At 38.7% G+C, this 20,464-nt stretch overlaps 1 protein-coding gene across 1 annotated transcript in view; it reads right to left on the bottom strand.

Moving 5' to 3' along the window:
- The window catches only part of LOC142341690 (armadillo-like helical domain-containing protein 3), a 153,934-nt gene that overhangs the window by 10,555 nt on the left and 122,915 nt on the right, over nt 1-20,464 (bottom strand). The window contains exons 7-11 of the mRNA XM_075392842.1: nt 13,908-13,999; nt 12,138-12,220; nt 9,261-9,387; nt 1,343-1,418; nt 842-920 (exon numbers count right to left, since the gene is read on the bottom strand). Coding sequence (XP_075248957.1) covers nt 842-920; nt 1,343-1,418; nt 9,261-9,387; nt 12,138-12,220; nt 13,908-13,999 — 457 coding nt within the window. The remainder of the gene's footprint in view (nt 1-841; nt 921-1,342; nt 1,419-9,260; nt 9,388-12,137; nt 12,221-13,907; nt 14,000-20,464) is intronic.

Raw genomic sequence — 20,464 nt, 5'->3', positions numbered from 1 at the left:
TCGAAGCTGATTCGCCAATATGCAACTTGAATACTTTCATTTTCCATTTGTTGTACAAATTTTCGCTTTCGATCTGTTGTCTTTGATTACATACAACTATACCGACTTAATACTCTGCCGACGTTTAAGAGTGCCGAAAGTGTAACCGATTTTAACAGTGCCGAAATTGCCAAAACCAATTAACTATCAATTAAAAGCTAGCGGAATTTACTTTCAAAGCAAACAGGGCACGCTGATTAGTAGTTCAGTTATGATAGATTCATATCAAGTCCGATCTATTATTGTTTACTTTAAATTTATCCTGCTCCAATTATCCCGTCCTACTAAATAATAATATCTAAAATCTCACCACTTCATTTGATTGGTTCAGAACTATTGCGATCATTTCAGTTGAAGTGATCTGATTGGTTTAGAAATTTATCGGCAGAAAAATTGAATAGATTTTCGGCACTATTATAATTGCCACTCTGACACGTCGGCATTGTTGCACGTCACCATTGTCTTTCGATCTAATGTCCTAGTGCCATTTAAAAATTAAGTCAACAGTGCCCCTCAATTATAGACAATTAAATTGTGTATTCGAAAAATGAAATCGATATCGGCACACTTTTTTGCGTACTTATAGTAGTAAACTGCCATCAAAATATTTCAGCTGCTGAGAATTGTTAAGTAGAGCAGTATAAATCAAGCAAAACACAAGAAGTCAATATCGAAAAGCTCCTCCAAAGTCAAAAATGGCCAAACAAAAATTTTTGCCTAAAAGACCGCTTCATTAATTGCTTCCAACTTCTCGTCCAAGAACACTTAAACAAAATTGATGACAAATTAAGCAAATTATAACCTCATCAGTGCTGAGTGACGAGAGATTGTTGGATTCCTGGAATGCCTTGATGCGTGGGTTGAAGTGTGCTGTGATGGAACTGAAAAAAAAAACAGGAAAAACATGAATTGATTCAATAACACCAATGGTTTCCATACAAACATCAATGAGAGTTCGCTCTCTAGAGGAGCGGACGTCTGGCAGAGTGGTACAAGAATTCCCTCGATCTTATTGGTTAATTTTAAACAGCAGAGAGTTTTTAAGCATTTTTGAGGAGAACCTTGAATAACTTTTAATAACGCTTCTGAGATCTATGTGTGACTGGTGCCCTGGAGAGGCCAAGTTGATCGTAATCAGACCAGACAGGATAGTTGAAAAAGCGAAGGTCAAGTGCCTTGTCTACTTAAATAACCTATCACGTATTCACCAATAAAAATTAGACACTCAGCTTTGGTTATCATTTTGTCACCCAGTTAGACGCCCATTGGGCTAGAATTGCTAGTACCATATCCTTTAACTAACCGTATGTTGGTAAGAGAATGCATCAGTCGGGCTGCTGTCTCTTGCATGTGACCATTAGAACGAACGTGCTGCAAAGCTAAAGCAGAACAGCAATACATACAAGATCGCAGAGGGGCTTTTCATTCCTTAATAATAACCACCAGTCACTTTAATTGTCGCTAACTTAAAACAGCAGGATTACTGGTTGCTCATCATTAGCACAGATAGAATACTGCAACTATCGGACATCATCTGTAAGAAACCACCTTAAAAACTTTTTAAAATTTTGATTTTCGATTTCAGCAACGTGCTATGCATTAAGAAACGTGCAACATTTTCCGAATAATTTTTCAACCATTTTCTGATGCGACTCATAGACAGCATCCACATCCAGGGGTTCAGAATTGGACAAGTTAAGGGGTTTCACCCATTTTCCAGCTGTAAATAGCCAAAATCCCAAAATGTTTAAAAGGCATGACATTAGTGGGGTGAAAATACGTTTTTAAAAGGCAAAGAAAAGACTAAACATGCCCAGGAGCCCAATTATTTAAACAGTTAAACAGTGACAAGCTCAAAGTTGAGTCAGTAATTTCAGAGTTGTATTAAGACTTGCTCAGTAATAATATTAACTTGACGTTTGTTCAAGATATGCATCAACAAAACATTAGCACAGCGATGGTTTGAAACAATGCGTGTATCAAAATTCCTATTTCGTCTGTGTAAAAATGCAAGAAAATTCTGTTTTATATTATTTGTGAAGTTTTGGGTCAATTTCACAGTTCAGGAATTTTGGAGAAACCTATTGTAGCAACGCTTTAAATCTAGTCATTTAACAGCTCTTTTGTATTGTGTGAAATCATACACTTATTTAGGGGTGCAAAAATTTGGCTCTCAAGGGCCAAAGGGCAGTAACAGAATGGCCAGCAATTAACGACTGACTTAACAGCCAAATATCGAAAGCCTTATAGTATAATAATTGAATCAAAAAAGTAGAACCTCATCTTATAATAGAAAAAGCTACTTGTTCCTTCAATAGGCTTTGGGGGTAAAAAGCATTTTAAAATACGAATAACTAGCCAGGATAACGAAGAACTGCTTCTGCTTGAAGTATCGTCTGAAGCATTAAAGTTTGGATAACAAGGTAAAAAGAAGATCAAAAAGCTCAAACCGTTAAATTTTGACAAACAAAAACCAGAGTTTTTTGTCGGCGCCAAAAACAAAAACGGCGTTATTTAAAAGCCTTTTCAAATGCGGCCCGCTAAATGCTATGACTATGGAAAGAGTGTTGAAAGAGTGTTCATCGTCATGCTCGAGTGTCACAAGAGTCAACGATAGCGGTTGCAACATTGCCCCTCAGAAGATAAGAGTAATTCGACAGAATCTTAACAGCTGTGATTCAGATGGTGTTTATGTGATACGGATCATCGTACGCTCCTCAAGATGTCAAATTCTTTAACACATGTTATGGGTTTGTTGAACGTAGCCTACATTTCTATGCCATGATTGTTGATCGACAAAATCTTCCGCAGATTGCGTCAACATCTAAAAAAAAATTATCTTATGTAGTTTGGACAAGGAGCGTCTTGCCATTAAAAGAGCATGCAAACCACATACATGAAAGTCGTCGCTCTTTAGAATCGAACGGTTAACTACACAGCAGAATTGCTCAACGTCAGTATTAAATTCTTTAGTCAAATCAAAAGTATCAAATAGTGATATTCTTGTGTAGCAGACGAAATACCATACCAGCCTCTCAATTTACAAAAAATTATGCGATCTCGATCGCGATTTAAAACAGGCCGCTTTTATTATGTTAACACAAAAATTTCCACTTGTAGGATACATTATCACAGGTCAGCGAAACACACTCGCCACACTGAAAAGCTCAAACATCATTTCATTTTTTCAATGTAAAACTGTCTCTTCACCACTTTATGTATTAGCGAACCAATGTTTTGAACGCATTCCTATATTCTATCAGAATAAACTCCAATTCGTAGATCAAGTAACGCGTAAAACCATCCCTTGGTCTATTAAGGTACCATATGAAACAGACAACTTCGATCAGCAAATTTCACTAGACGCGGATTGCGATGAGTCATAAACATTAATGCCATATCCAATTAAAGCGCAAAACCACGTTAGAACGTTCACACCCGACGAAATTGAAAGCCGCTTCACCCACATGGACTTTATTGCACAACACCTTGGCATATATAGCCAAAGAGATTGGACTGACTCAATAGATAAATTGAAATTTAACAAAATATTAGATGACGCCGAAAAATTTGAAGTAGCACAAGCAGTTAATTTTACAGACCTTGCAAAAAAGCATAATTAAAGCACAATTTTCACAATGACAAAGCCATTAAACAAACTATTTAATAAACAATTTATCAATGGAAAAAAAATTACACGTCGTCGTCTCGATTGGCGTGATTTAATCAACGGCAATTATTTAAAAGACTCCCTCATCGGAATCTTTGTATACCCATGATACTTATTAAAAGAAATAGCAATAATATGGACTGATTAAATATGGACTTTTTAAATTCCTGCAGTGCCTATTTGGACTATTAGCGCTTTCAGGGCGTATAATCTCAAATCACTTCTAGGACCTAATATCACACTTGCTAAGATTATAACATCCGGATTTTTCGCTGTATTCTCACAAATTATTTTTCATGTATTACAATCAGATCCCTCTCACTATAAACCACCCTCACCGAAGAAAAGACGAAAAGACTCTGTTGATAGTAGCACCTCACACTCTCAAAATGAATTGAATCTATTACACAGAAAGTTTGAAAGTTTCTAGAAACTTTCCTCTCCTGTACACAATACCTGCAAAAAACATAGAGCCTCTACTCTCCCCACTTCGATTAATGATTGCTATGAATTACCAGGTGAATCACACAGAAAAACTGATTTTCAATCACTACACTTGCACACTTTCAATCCTAGTAAACGAAAACGATCACGTGCTATATCACTATCTGAAGACTCCTTCGAGGATGAACCGGATTATCAGGAAATCCCGTAAGAACTCATTCTAAATTTACCAAGTACTCATATATGACACTTATTTTGTTTTAGTGAAACCACTGCTGTCAACTCCAGTTCTAACGATGGAGGCTCACCGATCCCTTCAAATGACGACCCAACGGCATACGATCTCATTATGCTGGATGTCGACAACATCCTGCCTCTGCCGTTAACACCCTTGGTGCTACCTCCTCCAGTACCTGAACCAGTCTGCAAAACACAAACACTGGCCTTCTTTACGACGGCCCAACCCTCCCCACAGCCACAGTCTGTGGACTCAGCCACACATGCTCGGGTGAACCAAAAGCCTTGGTCTTGGTTGGGCTTTTCGGTCTTTGTCAGGATCTGCCACCTGTGGAAGATTGTTCACGTTCGCATTTATGTCGGGCAAATTTGCATGCTGATGGGTTTTGCCACATCTGTCGCACCATTTTATTTTCGTCTCTTTCTTCGCTTGTTCTGGTTCGTCTTCGTCTGCTGTTTGATGTTCTCGGCGGCACTTTTTTTTCGTGATTTGTTTTCGCTGATTTCGTCGTAAGTTTCCTCTCACAGACGGAGCAGTCAAAGGTCCTCCTCTTCTCCTTGCGGCTCCTATTGATGTGAGATTTTAAACCCGCTTTGGTCTTGCAGATTTGTCCACATTCCTTACAAATCCTTATAACAATTTGTTTTTCCTTCGTTGTCGGGCTTGTTTTCTGCTTCGGCTAATTCCCACTCTCATATTTCACTGACTCGCTGGTTCACTAATCTGGAGAATTTCTTTCTGTCTTTCACGACTATTTCGACAGTATCGGGGTCAATCCCGGCTTCATTCAACAGTTGCCTCCAGTATTTGATTGTTGTTTGTTTGCCCTTTTGTTGTTGTTGTAGTATTGGGACTCCTGGCCATCCAAGGTCAACAATTTTAGCAATCCTTTCGTGGGGCATCCTCATCACGTGTCCGATTCTCTACAAGCTTCTTTTCTCGATCTTCAGTTGTAACGTGTCGACTCTCAGTTGGCGCCTGATTTCATACATAATGGTCTTCCTTCTTTGCATCTCTTTCAAGGGAGATTCCTTCTTGTTGGACCAGATGAAGCGGTACAACTTGTCGTTTTCCTTCTGTAGGCTTTTTATTTCGCTTTTGTGCCACGGTCGTATGTTACTGTCGAAGAGAGGTGTCGATTCAGCGCACGCTTCGGCTATTCTTGCTTCTTTTCATGGCAAATGGGGCAGATGTATCTTGGGCCTGGGTTGCTCTCGATATCTCCTGCCAGGAGAATGCGCTGAGCCAGGTAGGCCCGCTTGCCCGGCTCAGAACCCAAAACCCCATTGCACATCTTCGATCTTCCACCAGTTTCAGTTTTCGTTCTTCCAGGGCGTTCCGTCCTCGGTTCCAAGTGAACTTTGGGTTCGCTCGCCACTTCTTCCTCGTCATCGGGAGAATTACAATTATTCATTGCAAGCGACAAAAGCTCCCTGACCGCAACAACTGGACCCCTGAGTTCATCACAAGAACTACTACAGGAACAACAACTGGTGCAACAGCCACCGAAGTCTTTCCAACCAGTGCCACAACCTCCGGTGCCACAGTCAACACAATCGGTGCCACAGCCACCACTCCAACCTCCACACAGCTCTTCTTGGGCCAACGATGTTGCCAATGAACAACCGGGTCGCTCCACACCCAAAACAGTGGTCCCAAATTATGCCTAATCTGTACAATCCGTGGCCTCACCCCCGCTCACGACCACTCAAGTACCCTCCGCCTGTTATGCCCACACCCGTGTCACAGCCCATGAGCAATCACCAGTCGAAATATGTAGTACCCACAGTTCCTCCACAACAATCTCAACCGTCTTTCTCTCAACCTCCCCTTTATGATTGACCAACTTCGACCGACAACTATCCCTGCACGGACCCCTCACCAAGAAGACGCCCTAGAGAAACGACGCGCCAGATTTATCCCGTACGCTCGTCGCCGATTCAGGCCTCACAGTCGCCTGCTCGTAGACAGCAAGCCCGCCCTGGGGCACACAGCCCTCGTCTTCTAGGCAGCGAGCAAATCCATTTGCTCCTACCCAAAACACTTTCAACGCGGCACCTGGCCCAAACTTCAAATTTCACCAATTTACGAAACCTCTCGGCATCAACACGGAGCATGGTGTTCACGTCTCCGAGAGGATAAACAAGGTCTCCACGCCACCACAACACAGGTTGAAAAGGACGGCCAGCATGAGCTCCCTGGGACAATTGGAAAACGAGCATGTGAAAAAGGGACGGGACAGGGACCTCCTTCTAGAGTTCCTCCAGTTCCCAATCAACCCACGCTTCACAAAGAGGTTCTGGCATCTCTCAAAGTACTTCGTCGCCCTAGCTAACCGCTAGAACGACTACTTGAACACAATGATCCCGAGAGATGTTGCACCTTATCGTATTTATCAGAAATACGATCTTTCTATCTTCAGTTTGGTTTTTTGCATCCAACACAAATGCATGTAAATAACAAAACCCACAAAGTAAACAGGACAAAGATGTTGTACACCATTCACAATTACCTCTTCGTCCATCACCATTTCCACCGGACAAATCCTCTAGTTCACATCAGCTCACAGCTTCAGTACACCAACATGAAACTCACTTCGCCTTAGTACATTAATTACAGCTACATCATCAACCCCAACTACTGTGAGTGCACCCTCCGCAATTTTGACCCGATTAGGAATTACTTCCTGTTTTCGCCACTCTATGCGGAGACACAACGTCCAATACTTGTCCCTATCGAGTATCTCCAGTGTGTAGAGGGAGGAGCAACAAAGTGTATGCATGGCCACACTTTCAACCTCCTCTACAGGAACTGTATAGTGGAAAAGTTGGCCGACAGGGACCCATCACCAGAGGGAGCACAAATCCTCAGACACCTCCTAGTGATCCAGGCACACAGTAATACAGACCTGTATCCTCGAGCCCTCGCCGCCTGCCTTGCGCGAGATAAAGAATTATTGGAATTCTTCAGGGACCCTGACAAACGGTTCCCTGATTTTTTGAATTCGAATTACGGGTGTAGGCCACAGTCCTACTTTATTGGATTCACTGTCCCACAAACTCAATGACTCACTGTTCTTTAAAACTCACAAAATTATTTTGTCCTTTATTTTCTTTCTATTTTCTCTTTTTGTGTAACCATTGTATTTATTTTACTTTGTTCCTTTCTTCTTAGCTATAATTGAAGACTAGGATTAGTTCTTTCCTTCTTTCCTCCGGTCGGAGCTTACTCAGCAGGTATTAAACTTAAAAGGAGTTTAAGGGATTAAGTCGCTCACGCAGTAGCTAAAAGATGAATTTCCACCAGAAGTTAAGCTGGTAAATACGATCACATCAACCCTTGTACTAGATGGAAATAAATAGAAACCTCCTTGTACAAACCGACAAAGAGTACAGACTATAAGCGCTCCTCCAACTGTGAGCGATTACTCACTACAGTACAGTGAGAAACAGTTGGGTACTTTAATAGGACTGACGTTACTGGCCAGTACACCCTGTAACTGGCACCTTTACCGGTCCCACACTTGAGTGGACTACTCACTGTCGACACTAGTCAACACTCTACTGACAGCACTTCAGACAACGACACAAGTCTCATCCCCACTTTCACGACAATACGACCCAGCAACGAGGATGACACATTCAGCATATTTCTGCTACAATTCACGAATTCGGATTCAAAACTCTTAACCCCGGATGGATATAGCAGAAGGAAACTCGATGTACACCTTCAGCCAATCAGAGACTAAGAGGACACTATTCTCTTATATATAGCGCATGCTCCACTAACTCTAGTCAGTCTCTTAGTTTAGATACTATGTGTATACTCTTGACACCGGTGCTGAATTGTATTACCACCGTATTAATAGAAGTATATTTTCAGTGTTTTAGAGAGTCGCTTAGTCTGAGAGATATAGGTAATCATACTTCGCGTGTAGAAAAAAGTACCCCTAGCTCTTTATACCTTAAGGCTGTAATAGGAGCCTATTTTGGGTCTGCCTTACTAGCTGTGCTCATAGAAACGCACAACTTCGAATAAATATTTTTGCTCGAATAAAATTAATATTTATGCGCGTGTGTTTATCAGTGTAAGAGCGCAAATGTGATTGTATGCGTTTTTATACACATTTAGGTATGTGCGTGCGTGTGTGTCCGTGTGTTTGTATGTGCGTGCGCGTGTACGTGTGTGTGTGCGTATGTGCGCGTGTAAAAGTTTGCGTGTGTGTGCGTGCGTGCGTGCATGGGTGTGTATGTGCGTGTGTGTGCGCGTGTGTGTGTGTGCCCGTGTGTATGTGTGTGTGTATGTCTCTGTGTGTGTGTGTGTGCGCGCGCGTGTGTGTGTCTGTCGCGCGCGCGCTTCAAAATGAGCGACACTGCCTATCTCTATACATGCCTATGTGCAAACAAAATTGTGTGTACAAAATTGCATGTGGCGTGAGTGATAGATAGGCAGCGATGTTCACTGAAAACGCATACATACACACAGACAGACACACACGTATATACTCAAATATGTATAAATATGCATGCAATCACAATTGCCCTCTTACACGGATAAACAAACACACAAAAATTATTGATTTAAGGAATGAATTTTGTTCTGCGTGAAAAAGTGAAAATTAATGTTATTCTGAGTCAACTTTTTTTTTAAAAAAATGTAATAATTAAAACCCTGTTTTCTGCCAAGTTAAGTAAGATTTTATAACTTCACTAGTCTCTAGGCAAAAGATAGAAACCGGTCTTAACCATCTTAACAACAAAAGTTCTCATGGCATACAGCGCCTCCCCATCCCCCCTTAAAAAACTGTGGTTGGAAAATAAATATGAGCTATTACAAACGACGGACAATTTTCTGACTTAGTTATCTTACCCGCAGAGTAGAGGTCATCAAATACATTGTACATGCGCAGTATCTCGTAATACAGTTCATCATATGATGCCGGGTCAGACAAGAAAGCGTCTCCAAAAGTGATGAACAAGTTCAACACTCCAACTGCCTGAAAATGAGCAACCAATCTAGATTATTACAAGAATTTTTAGTAGCAATGCGTATTGTGAAACAGGAGTTTTTCTTTTCAACCGCATCTGAGGTAAACATTGACTAATAACACTGCGCATAAAAATGTTCAGTCACGTTGCTAAAAAGGTGAAGTGAACAGGTTTTCCGCAGATTCAAGTTATCGATATTTCAATGGTTTAGGACTTCTGGTTGGGTTAAATCTCATGCTTTCTATGGTTTTCAGAATGGTTCATCGCATAGGAAAGTATTTTTTTTTTTCAAAAATTGTTCATTTTGGTCATTTATTTGCCTTTTGCTTTTTTCTCGGTAATTGCCGCAGAACGTTGAGAGGCCCTCGCATCACTAATTACGTCTAAGTGCAAATTGGCATTGATTAATTAATAAGATAGCGCTTGAGAAAATTGGGTTACTAAATTGGATCTTAATTAATTACAAACTTAGTAACAAAAAATTAATTTCAGGCTAATTGAAGCTGTTGCTAAGGCCACTAAGTGTACGTTTTGTGGCCAAAATGCACGGATAGAGGCTTATGTCGAAGGATTGGCGGACAATAATCTGAATCCAAAAAAATTCAAAACTCAAATTAAAACAGCACAAGTCCTAGATTTAAAGTTAATGCTAACATTAAATAAAAACCATTCACTGAGCAACTAATGAACTTGAGTAAGTCTTTTTGAATTGCGAATGATGAAGCAGTTACTAAGATTTAAAAAGATGGCTCGTGCGAGTCTGCGCGTAGCACAGTATGTTCCAAAATAACACTAAAGCTCGCAAAAACAACCATTATTTCTGTCTGAGAAACCAATGTGAGTATCAGAAAGCAACTTTTAAGAATTGGAGAAATATATTTGTCCTGCTTGAATAAAAAATTAAGCATTTTTTCGGCAGACAAAAACGAAAACTCCTTAGCAAAATCTAGGAAAATCAGTGCGTTACATTATAAAAGACACAGATCTGGACAAACAATACAAACACACGCACCACACACACATTACACACACAAAGAAAATAGCCTAAATACAAACCCCAAAAATAAAAGCATTTCTTAAAACTTTTTTTTGACAACTGGTCTTTACTCAATAATCGTCACGTCCAATTAAGTCTTCATCAAATTCTCTGAGCAAATAAGCGTGCACACGTTAAAGCAATAATATCGGTAATTGCAACTTTGCGACTGAATTTTGAAATGACACTTTTTGAAGTTGTTCGAAATTTTTTTCTCCATTTTTGATGTCTCCTGAGCAAAATGTCGTTGTTTTTTTAAATCTGAAATATGATTTACATGCAAGATTTGTAAAACAGAATTTTGGTTTTGGAAAATTTTCAAGCCGCAGTTTGAAGACAATAATATGTAATTTCTCCAGTTTTCATAATTTCAGTTTTTGTGCCCTTCCTCTATTTGTGCCAAGCATTTAAAGGAATTAGCTATCTCAGATCAATTCTCTTTTTTTTCTCCGAACACACAAAGCACACACACACACACACACACACACACACACACACGCACTCACCTACACACGCCCACACAAGCGCACGAACACAAAAACACAAAAAAACTCACAAAAAAGTTTTTGAATTATTATATTTGGTATTCATAAAGAAATCAAGAAGCTAAATATTTTTGTGAACTAAAGAAAAGAAATTTTTTATCTGCGTTCAAAAATACTTTGTTTTTTATTTGAGGACTTTCTTAATCAAGAAACTATTTAATTTTTCAGTTCACAGATATGTCTACAGTCTGGAAAAGATCAATTCGATAAGCAGTTTCAAAACACAGAGAAACAAAAAATACTTTTCTAATTTTAAAAGAAAAATTATGACCACTTGTATTAAGTTGTCAAACCTCAACAAAACTCATTAAGCGATCACCAAACTCTCTATCTCTCAGTTTCTTCTGTATTGCATTGTACTGGAAAAAATTAGTTCAAACGATCTTCTTTGACAACATAGGTAATACAAATAAAAAAAGATAAGAAAAGAAATCAATCTTGAATTTTCAATAATGAATTTGGTTGATTTGATGTGCAATCCAAGAAAACAGTTTTTTCAAGTCTCCGACTTTTTGAAAATACAAAAACGCTTAGTTCCAATGAAAACAACTCTAGAATTCATTTTTCATTCAAGAATACATTTTTCTGCTTTCATTTATAATTTGTCAAAGTTGATTTTTTGGCTTCTTTGAGAGCTAAAAGTTTTCTGAAAAATGTGCTCGATCAAGAGAAAGATTGATCGTAACAATAGTTTTTAATCCACAGAACAACTGAGAAACAGAAAAAAAAAACAAATTATGAGGAAAAAATGATTTTTTTCAACGTTTTCGGTCAGGTAGTTCAAATGGTTAATTTTTAGGCTTGAAACTGTAGAAAATGTACACGTGACTATCAAAACAGGTTTTAACCTAACTAGTTTTACTATAAATTTCTCCGTTTTCTTATAATCATACATTTCAACGCGATCTGTCCCCCCCCCCCCCCCACCTCGAGCGCTGCTTGTTTTCCTTTTCCTTTTTCCGTTTTTAAAGTGTTTCCCGTTTTTCAAAATTCTCGCATTTTTTTATATAACTCAAAACTAGATCCCGAAGGCTACAAAGTGGTGCTTTTGTTTTTTCTCTATGATCAGTAAACAAAAAGTGAAAAAAAGCCAGCCTTGCATATAGATTCCCCCATTTCGAAAAAATGTTGGAACAATAATACATAGGTTGCTAGTGAGCTTTTCGAAGATACTTACTCTGAAGGCAAGGGCGAATACGTCGAAGTTCTCCAGCAACTCAGAACTGTTAGCAACGATGAACTTCAAAAACACAATGAGAGCTGAAACAAAGCATGAGCAGCAATTGGCATCACATCATTCGCTATAAAGAGCTGATATACTAAACACGGACCAAGTGAGGTTCGGTAATTTGACAATAAAGTTGACACCCTCTGTATACTCTTCTCATAAACAACAAATTTAATGTTCAATTTTAAAAACAATTGCAAATTTTAACGAAAACTTGTTAGAATTCGTGATATTAATATCTTCAGAAACATTTCATTGTCTCAAGAGGTTACTCAGTATCTCTATTTCAAGTCTTAAATAGTTTCACTGGCTCACAAAGATCCCTAATATTCGAAAATTATAATCATTTTCCGAAAATTTAAAAAATAAAATTTAAATTTTGTCAGAAAATTGCTAAAACTGGGATTATTAAAATATTGATAACCATTCTACTAACTCTCGACACCACGCGGCAGCTTATTATCAAACTTTGGAGGAGATCCCTGGTGCCGGAAAAATAAAAATCAAATTTATAAAATATTTTTAAAATTGCTTAATTCGTGATATAAAAATCTTGAAAAACATTCCATTACAACTAGAAACTACGCAGTAACAAATTATCAAACCCTAGAGGAGGTTCATCGGCTCTTGAGACCAGAAAATTGCAGGTTTTATCAAAAAATTTGTGATAAATAGTTTAAAACCATTGCACGGCAAATAAAAACTTTTAAGTAACTTATCAAGCCCTAAAGGAGTTTTTCTGGCTGGAAACAATATAAACAAAAAAGGTCAAAAAATTGAAAAAATTGCAAGATTTGTCGAAAAATGCTGAAATTCGTGATGTTAAAATCTTGAAAAACATCCCATTACCACTAGAAAATATGCATTAAACTTTTATCAAACCCTAGAGGAGCTTCCTTGAAACCTAGGGCAGCAAAACGCAACAAATGACAAAAATTTTCAAAAAAAAAACTTGAAAAAAATTGTGAAAATTAGTATAAATTTGCGTGTTTTTGTTTGAAGTACCAAAACATATAGCTCTTAAAATGGCCATAAAAAATACTTGTGTCTTGCAAAAGACCTTTATCAACTTTAGCCAGCCTCAATTTTAGACTGGTCCAATAAAAAAATCGAAAAACGACAACAAAAAACACGAAAATTGCAACATTTTGGGCTCAAAAAAGTCCGAAAAATGACCTTTTAACATTAAACTACCTCCTTCCCAGTAGCTTCACCACACTAAGCACTTGGGCGCTGCCTGTTTTTCCCGTTTCTAAGGACCAAAAGTCAAATGGGTCAGACAAAAAATCGGTCAAGCGAAAAATCGCATTAAAAAAATACCAACAGCACTAATATAATGGCTGAAAACTATGTTTGAGAGCAACTAATCAACATGATAATATACAATTGAGCAGACATTTTAGTACCATGTGCAATTTTACGATTGACAACGCTCACTCAAATTGATTTGATTATTTATATTCTTAACTTTCATGTTTGAGAGAAAAAACGACATCTGAAGATTATCGTGTTTGAAACATAGGGGAAAAAAATGTGGTATTCGAACATGAAGTGCACTCGAAGTAGAACGAAGGACAAGAATGACTCGCGAGATCCTCGTTGCTGTTGTTTTTTAGCATCGAATACTGCTTCGAATCAATGTTTTTCGTCATTTTAACTTTTTATTGAATCACTATGTGAGAAAAATTGGAATGATTTATTTAATGTTTTACTGATTACCCTGCCAGAGAACATGCCACTGGTATCCAATTAGCCTGATCTTGTTCTTCTTCTGGTGACAAATTATGCGGTAGATGATTGACAGACTCAGTCTGAAACACGCACACACATGCAAGTACAATTAAAAGCCAATAATGGATCTTTTCCATTTGTGACATCTCGGCTTAGCATGGTCTAAATTATTAGCAACCCCCAGTCAAACATGTTAAATCAACATATAATGATTTATTGTGCAAAAACGCATAATTTGCAACTAGCCAATAACAGAGTATATACCAATTAATATTAACAGAGTTGTGATCTTGTTATAAGTCACCTGCAATATCCAGCAGTACTTCTGTGCTCATTATCTCAGAATCTTATAACAACTCTCGAAAAACAATTAAGCAGTCAAAGCTTGCTACAGTCGTAAAAGTTTGGTTCATCTCACGATCTTATACTGATGAATAACATATTACCTGTTTGAATGTTAATACAATAGAGGGTTGCACTATACACCAGACAAATTTTTAAACATAGCCGGCAGATTGCCGGAATAGCTGCGAAATAGACTTGCGTGCCGTAAAATACAGATGGAAAAAGATACAGAAGTGAGTTGATAATAGTTATCGCCGCCACCTATAAAACTTACAAGTTTATTTCAAAGGTTGTTTTTGGGTGCAAAAAAGTTTCCCTGTCGAGTCTCGAACCGGCGATCTCCGGATTAACAGCCAGTCGCCTTAACCACTCGGCTGTCGGACCATACAATCTGTTTTTTTACAATCAAATTTGTTTTAGGAACAGATTCTGTTTCTGAATAACCGCAATTTAGGTCACGCAGAAAGCGTGAAATCAAGCGCAAAAAAGCCATTTAAGCAGTGACGAGACAGAATGTTCTAGAACAAATGTAAAACGAAAATGAAGCGTCAGACGACGAAACAAAAAAAAACCAAGAGCACCGCAATATAGCTACGCTCAGCTTACAGCTTCGCAGCTATAATTACAAAAAGCAGGCATTTAAAAATATTTCTGGCATTCCATTACCAACGGCGAACTTTTTTTTTCACAATCGAACGAGAAAATTAGTAAATAAAATCATTGCTAGAACTAAATACATTGAACAGGGGGTGATCAACAGTGGTGTAAGATATCATAACGAAATTTTGAGGGCGAATGAAAACTTGTCAAAATCTTCTGTGACTGCCAAAAAATATACAAAGCTCACTTTTTAGAAAAATTCAAGAAGGACCCAGGCCAAATTCAGTTTGGCAAATTAACGTGGCGTGAATTCAAATTTAGTTCATGATGTGTGCAGTTCCTACCTATGTATTTATTAATCTATCTATTTATCTACCATTTTAATTATTCGGTGTTCACAATTCAAAAATAATTTTTTCTGTTTATTTATTAATTACATACACTACCTGCATGATGTATTTTATATATCATTTAAGGAATTCGCGTGTTCTTATTTTTTAATTTTTTATCTATTCTGCCCCCCCCCCCCTCGCTCAGTGGACGTATGAAATTTAAGCCACTGGAGCATATGCTATTTTAACCTAGTATCGTGCAATACAACTAAACAGAATTTGTGAGGGCATAAACACACTGGGGGTTACAGAATTGATCCAAAAGTTGACCCACTGATGTTCACAACAAAAGGCATTTAGGGCAAGCTACTTGAAACAGAGCCTGCAAAATACAGAAAATATCCGCTGTTGACCGGTTTGACGCACATCGGGATTGAAACAGAAAAAGAAAGATGAAAATTGCCATAATTTTTTTCAAAGCGTCAAAAAGTGTTATAGTTTAGGTGTAGTTTCAGCTAAATTCCAGAAACATACGTAATTCTCAACTGAAGGCTATTCAGCTTAACAGTAATACCAGCTAGCAATCGCTCAAATGTATTTTGACAACCAAACGCACTATGACCTAATGACCGGTTTATTGGTTATATCACGTTTTTTTTATTTCGCTCATTTGACTGTGACCGCAGTAAATGAGCAAAGCAAGTTAAAAACCATTCAGTTGAAACGAAGAGGGATTAGTCAGGAATCAAACGTGAAAGTCGTGACTTATGTAAAACGATAAACGTGATCAAAAGGTAGAGCAAGTTAAAGGAACATGGGAAGACAATTTCTCACAAACAATTCAAAAAGTAATTAAACAAAAAGCGAGACCTAAGACAGACTATGCATGGATCGGTAAAACCATAATCCCATTAAAAATTCAGAAACATAAAAAATAAAAATCAAAATGCTGCATGTGAACAAAAACCACTAGCGAGAAAGCTCATTTTTGTTCAAACACAATGTTCCCGCTCAAATAAAATCGCTTTATCGTTGCATGTCTTGCCGTGACCAAAATCACTTCTTCGATTTAACTTCACAAATCACAAAAAGTGCTAACCAGATCTTTAAAAAATAGTCGGAAGAACTCCCAAACAACTGGAAAAGGAAACGTGACCATCTTCACTGATCTAGTTTACCTCCTACATTAATGTACTAAATACATTAAAACAATAAACAGAAAAATAAACTTAGAAAAATAAACGCAGAAGCAACTGGCCGTGGGATAAAAATTACATTTAAAATTACTGACTCCAAAAACATAGTGGCGAAATTATTGTATTACCAATATTTTGCAACTAAAAATTACCAATTAAAAATCTCACATATTATTTAATCAACAGAAAACTGAGAAAAAGAAAAAGAGATGCCGAAACAAAAAAAACGAAAAGTTATCTACAAAAGAAACCCTACAAAATGATAATATGCAACTTCCCATTCATTAATGGGGAAAAAATGTTTAACATCGTCTGCTCGTTCTTTGACACACTCATTATGGTCCGGGAAAATCAATCCAAACAGAAAAAAAGAACAAAAAAACCTGAAAAAAACCTTAAACATGTATATTTTTTTTCGGTGAAGAGTGCCTTGTCTAAATTTCAAGTATCTTGCCAACGATTACTCGAAAACATAAACCGACTAACGTGGGATGAATTGCTCCTCTTGAACGGCGGGCGTGGAGCAATTTAATTTAGGCATGCAGCTTATGAATTTTTTTTTAAGAATTCGAAAACCTGAAACGCATAGGGATTCGGACCCGAAACCTCCAGAATAGCTGTCAGACAATTTACCACTAGTCTACAACATCTTTGAGACTCCGCCGACAATAATCGCTTTTATATGAGCAACAAACTTCAAGTCAAAATGAGAGCAAATGAAATCACTCAAAATGAAAAAGTGAAGCGTTAAACAAGTCACGTGCGAAGTCACAGAATTTTCTAAACCAAAAACGCAAAAACGGCCTAGCAAAAAATTTGCAGAAAAAAATTTACAACAATTGCTTCAAACTTCGATCGAGAGCAATTTAAAAATTTTTAATTGCATATTCTGCTAGATCAGTCAGTTACCAGCCTAATACTCGATACAGAATTTTTAATCGACAATGAGAAAACGCAAAAAAAAACAAAAAAAAAGCTGAGCAAAACTATTCAAAAATTTTCAGTGAAAAGTGCCAAGTCAAGTTTTCAAGTGGCACTTTACAATAGCTACACTTATAAAATAAATCCTAATTGTAAATTGACTTAAGATAGTTGCAGCGAGAAGCAGAAAATCGAACGAAATAGGCAAAAAAAAAACTTGAAAAACTACAAAACCAGAACCGCAAGAGCAACTAATTTCAACCAAGAACCCAACAAGTGGCAAAAAATGAAAAAGAATACAAAAACTACTGAGAAGCTTAAAACAAGGCAAAACAATTTTAAAAAATAGCCAGCAACTGTATTTAAAAAATTCAAAATTTGATTCAGATGGTCAAAAATGCTTTCAAACGCACTGAAGATAAATTAGAAATTTGAGACAAATTACATTTGACTGAAATTGCTGGAGTTAAAATTTTGGAAAAAAAACTTCTTTGAAACAGCCGCACGTGAATAACACATTTCTCACGCTCTGCCAACACCTACTTTTACAGCTCGCTCTCGAAAAAAACGACATTGTCCGCTCTCGTTGCGATAACTTTCAAAAAGGATCAATAATCGAAGTCTATAAAAAAAAACTAATAACAATTCAAGACTTAATTTCTTGAGATTAGCAATGTATCGGTACAAAGTCGATATAGCAAGCAAAATCCTGTTTCGGTACAGGAAATCCAAATTTTTTGTATTTCACAACGTATAAGATTCAACGTATAAGACTCGACACCTATAAGACTGATAAGACTCATAAGACTCAACGTAAGAGAAAAACGTACGTAAGATTTACATCAGACAACTAGCAAGGTTGTTGGCCAAACGTAATTGATGCTCTTTTCAAGGTCGGAATAGGTCAAAAATGCTATTAATTTGACCTCTGGATTACATCTATATAAAAAAAAAGAGATTTGGTCCCACCGGGATTCGAACCGCAACCTCTAGATTAAGGGCCCTAGGTCCTAACCATTAGGCTATTTCCCAGTTGGAACAATCTGTGCGAACGCACAATTAATATGCTCTTTCATTTACGCTTACACGCAATTGCGTCAGCAACATCTTCAGGCCCCAAAACTGATGATTCGAAAACTGGTATCAAATTAACAATAGGACGAATCAATGAGCCGGATTTTGTTTGAATTTCAGCGGACCGTGCGATGCCGTCATTACCATAACGTAGACTCAAAATGCGGGCCAGTGGATAATAGCCTCTTGGGCTGTCGCTATCGATAATCCAAACTAGGTCACCGGTTTTCAAGATTTCATCGGAAGGAGTCTTCCATTTACAACGACGATTCAATGGGGGGAGATATTCTTTTAACCACCTTTTCCAAATGGCATTAGCGTACGCTTGCGCTCTGGCGTATCGCTTTCGGTGATTGAAGTCATCGACAGGGGTGAGTGAAGGAAGGCAAGTACTGCGATTCCCCAAAAGAAAATGGTTTGGCGTTAATGCATCTAAATCGTTGGCATCGGAACTTACGGAAGTCAATGGGCGGTTGTTTAGTGACTGTTCCACCAGACAGAAAGTAGTGAGGAGTATTTCGTCCGTAAGCCGACGATTGCCAAGGATTGCGTAAAGTGTTCGCTTGAAACTCCGAACTAGCCTTTCCCAAACACCTCCGTGGTGCGGTGCAGCAGGCGGATTAAACTTCCACTTGACTCCCTTTTGTGCCAGCTCCGAAGCAATTTTCTGTTTGTCCAAGTTTAGAAAACATAGCAACAGTTCTTTCTCTGTACCAACAAAGTTAGTGCCGTTGTCGGAACAAATGACCAACGGCATTCCACGACGAGCAATGAAGCGTTCAATACCCATAACACACGAATTTGTATCCATCGAATGTGCAATCTCAACATGAACGGCTCTGGTCGTGAGACAGGTGAGCAGGAAACCCCACCTTTTCTCAGAGGAGCGACGGATCGTGACGTGAAACGGACCAAAGTAGTCTAGACCGACATTCGTAAAGGGCGGACACTGGAAGGCAAGACGTTCGGACGGAAGGTCAGCCATCAAAGGTTGAACAGGCTTAGTGCTTCGTTTTCTGCAAAGGACACAATTAAAACGAATCGAACGGAAGATAGAACGAAGCTTCAGAACAGCATACTGCTGTTGGACAAGTGCGCGAAGATAATCGTTACCTTCATGATGATTTTTGAGGTGCATATGGCGTAAGAAAACGTACACCAGTGGATGTCGACCGTCGAGGATTATGGGGTGCTTCAAATTGAACTCCAGGTCAGCGAAGCGCTTAATTCGGCCACTAGAACGGAGCAGGCCACCAGGCCCGACAAACGGCGAATAAGCAGCAATAGGGCTTCTTTTACTGATTTTCTTTGAACTGCGGAGTTGCATAAGCTCAATGGGGAAAGACTCTGCTTGTGTAAGAAGCTGCAATTTCTTTTCTGCTGCGGTAATTTCCTCGGGTTCTAATATTTTTCCATCTACAGATCGGTAGGTGGCGTGTCGTGGAAGAATACGTAGGACATACGCAACGATTCGAAGAAGTTTTGGATACGAACTGTATTTGCGCAGATGAATGCTGAAATCAGGATTTAAAGAGTTGGACTGTAGGGCTGAGCAGTTGTCCAAAGGGTTGGGATTAGCTGCTTGACGCTTCAACTTGATGTTTGACACCACTTCGGTGCCCGGGCGAAATGGAAAGTCAGATGTACGAAGAAAATCAGGACCACGTAACCAAGCGCTGTTCTGCAACGCCTCCGAGGACAATCCCCTCGTGCCGGCATCGGCCGGGTTGTTCTGCGTTGCCACGTGATGCCGTTGATCGACCGTTGTTCCCTCTAGAATCTCGGAGACACGATTCGCGACAAATATGGGCTGTTTCTCTAGGGAATTCAACCACTGAAGGACTGTGGTACTATCTGTCCACATGAACGTGCGTTGAATCTGAATGGTGAGCGCCTCGCAAATTTCTAATCTGAGGCGGGATGCCAGCAAAGCCGCTTGGAGTTCGAGTTTAGGAACGGTGAGCACTTTCATCGGAGCTACCCGTGCCTTTCCAATGACGAAGGCTAGTTCTGTTCTTTTTCCGTTGTCTGAGGAATTCACGAGAGCACGCAAAAACGCAACTGCGCTGAACACCTC

Source organism: Convolutriloba macropyga, chromosome 6, assembly GCF_964194025.1.
Source record: "Convolutriloba macropyga chromosome 6, txConMacr16.3, whole genome shotgun sequence".
Lineage (NCBI taxonomy): Eukaryota > Metazoa > Xenacoelomorpha > Acoela > Convolutidae > Convolutriloba > Convolutriloba macropyga.
The sequence above is the reverse complement of the archived record's forward strand: the minus strand, read 5'-3'. Positions and strand labels throughout refer to the sequence as shown.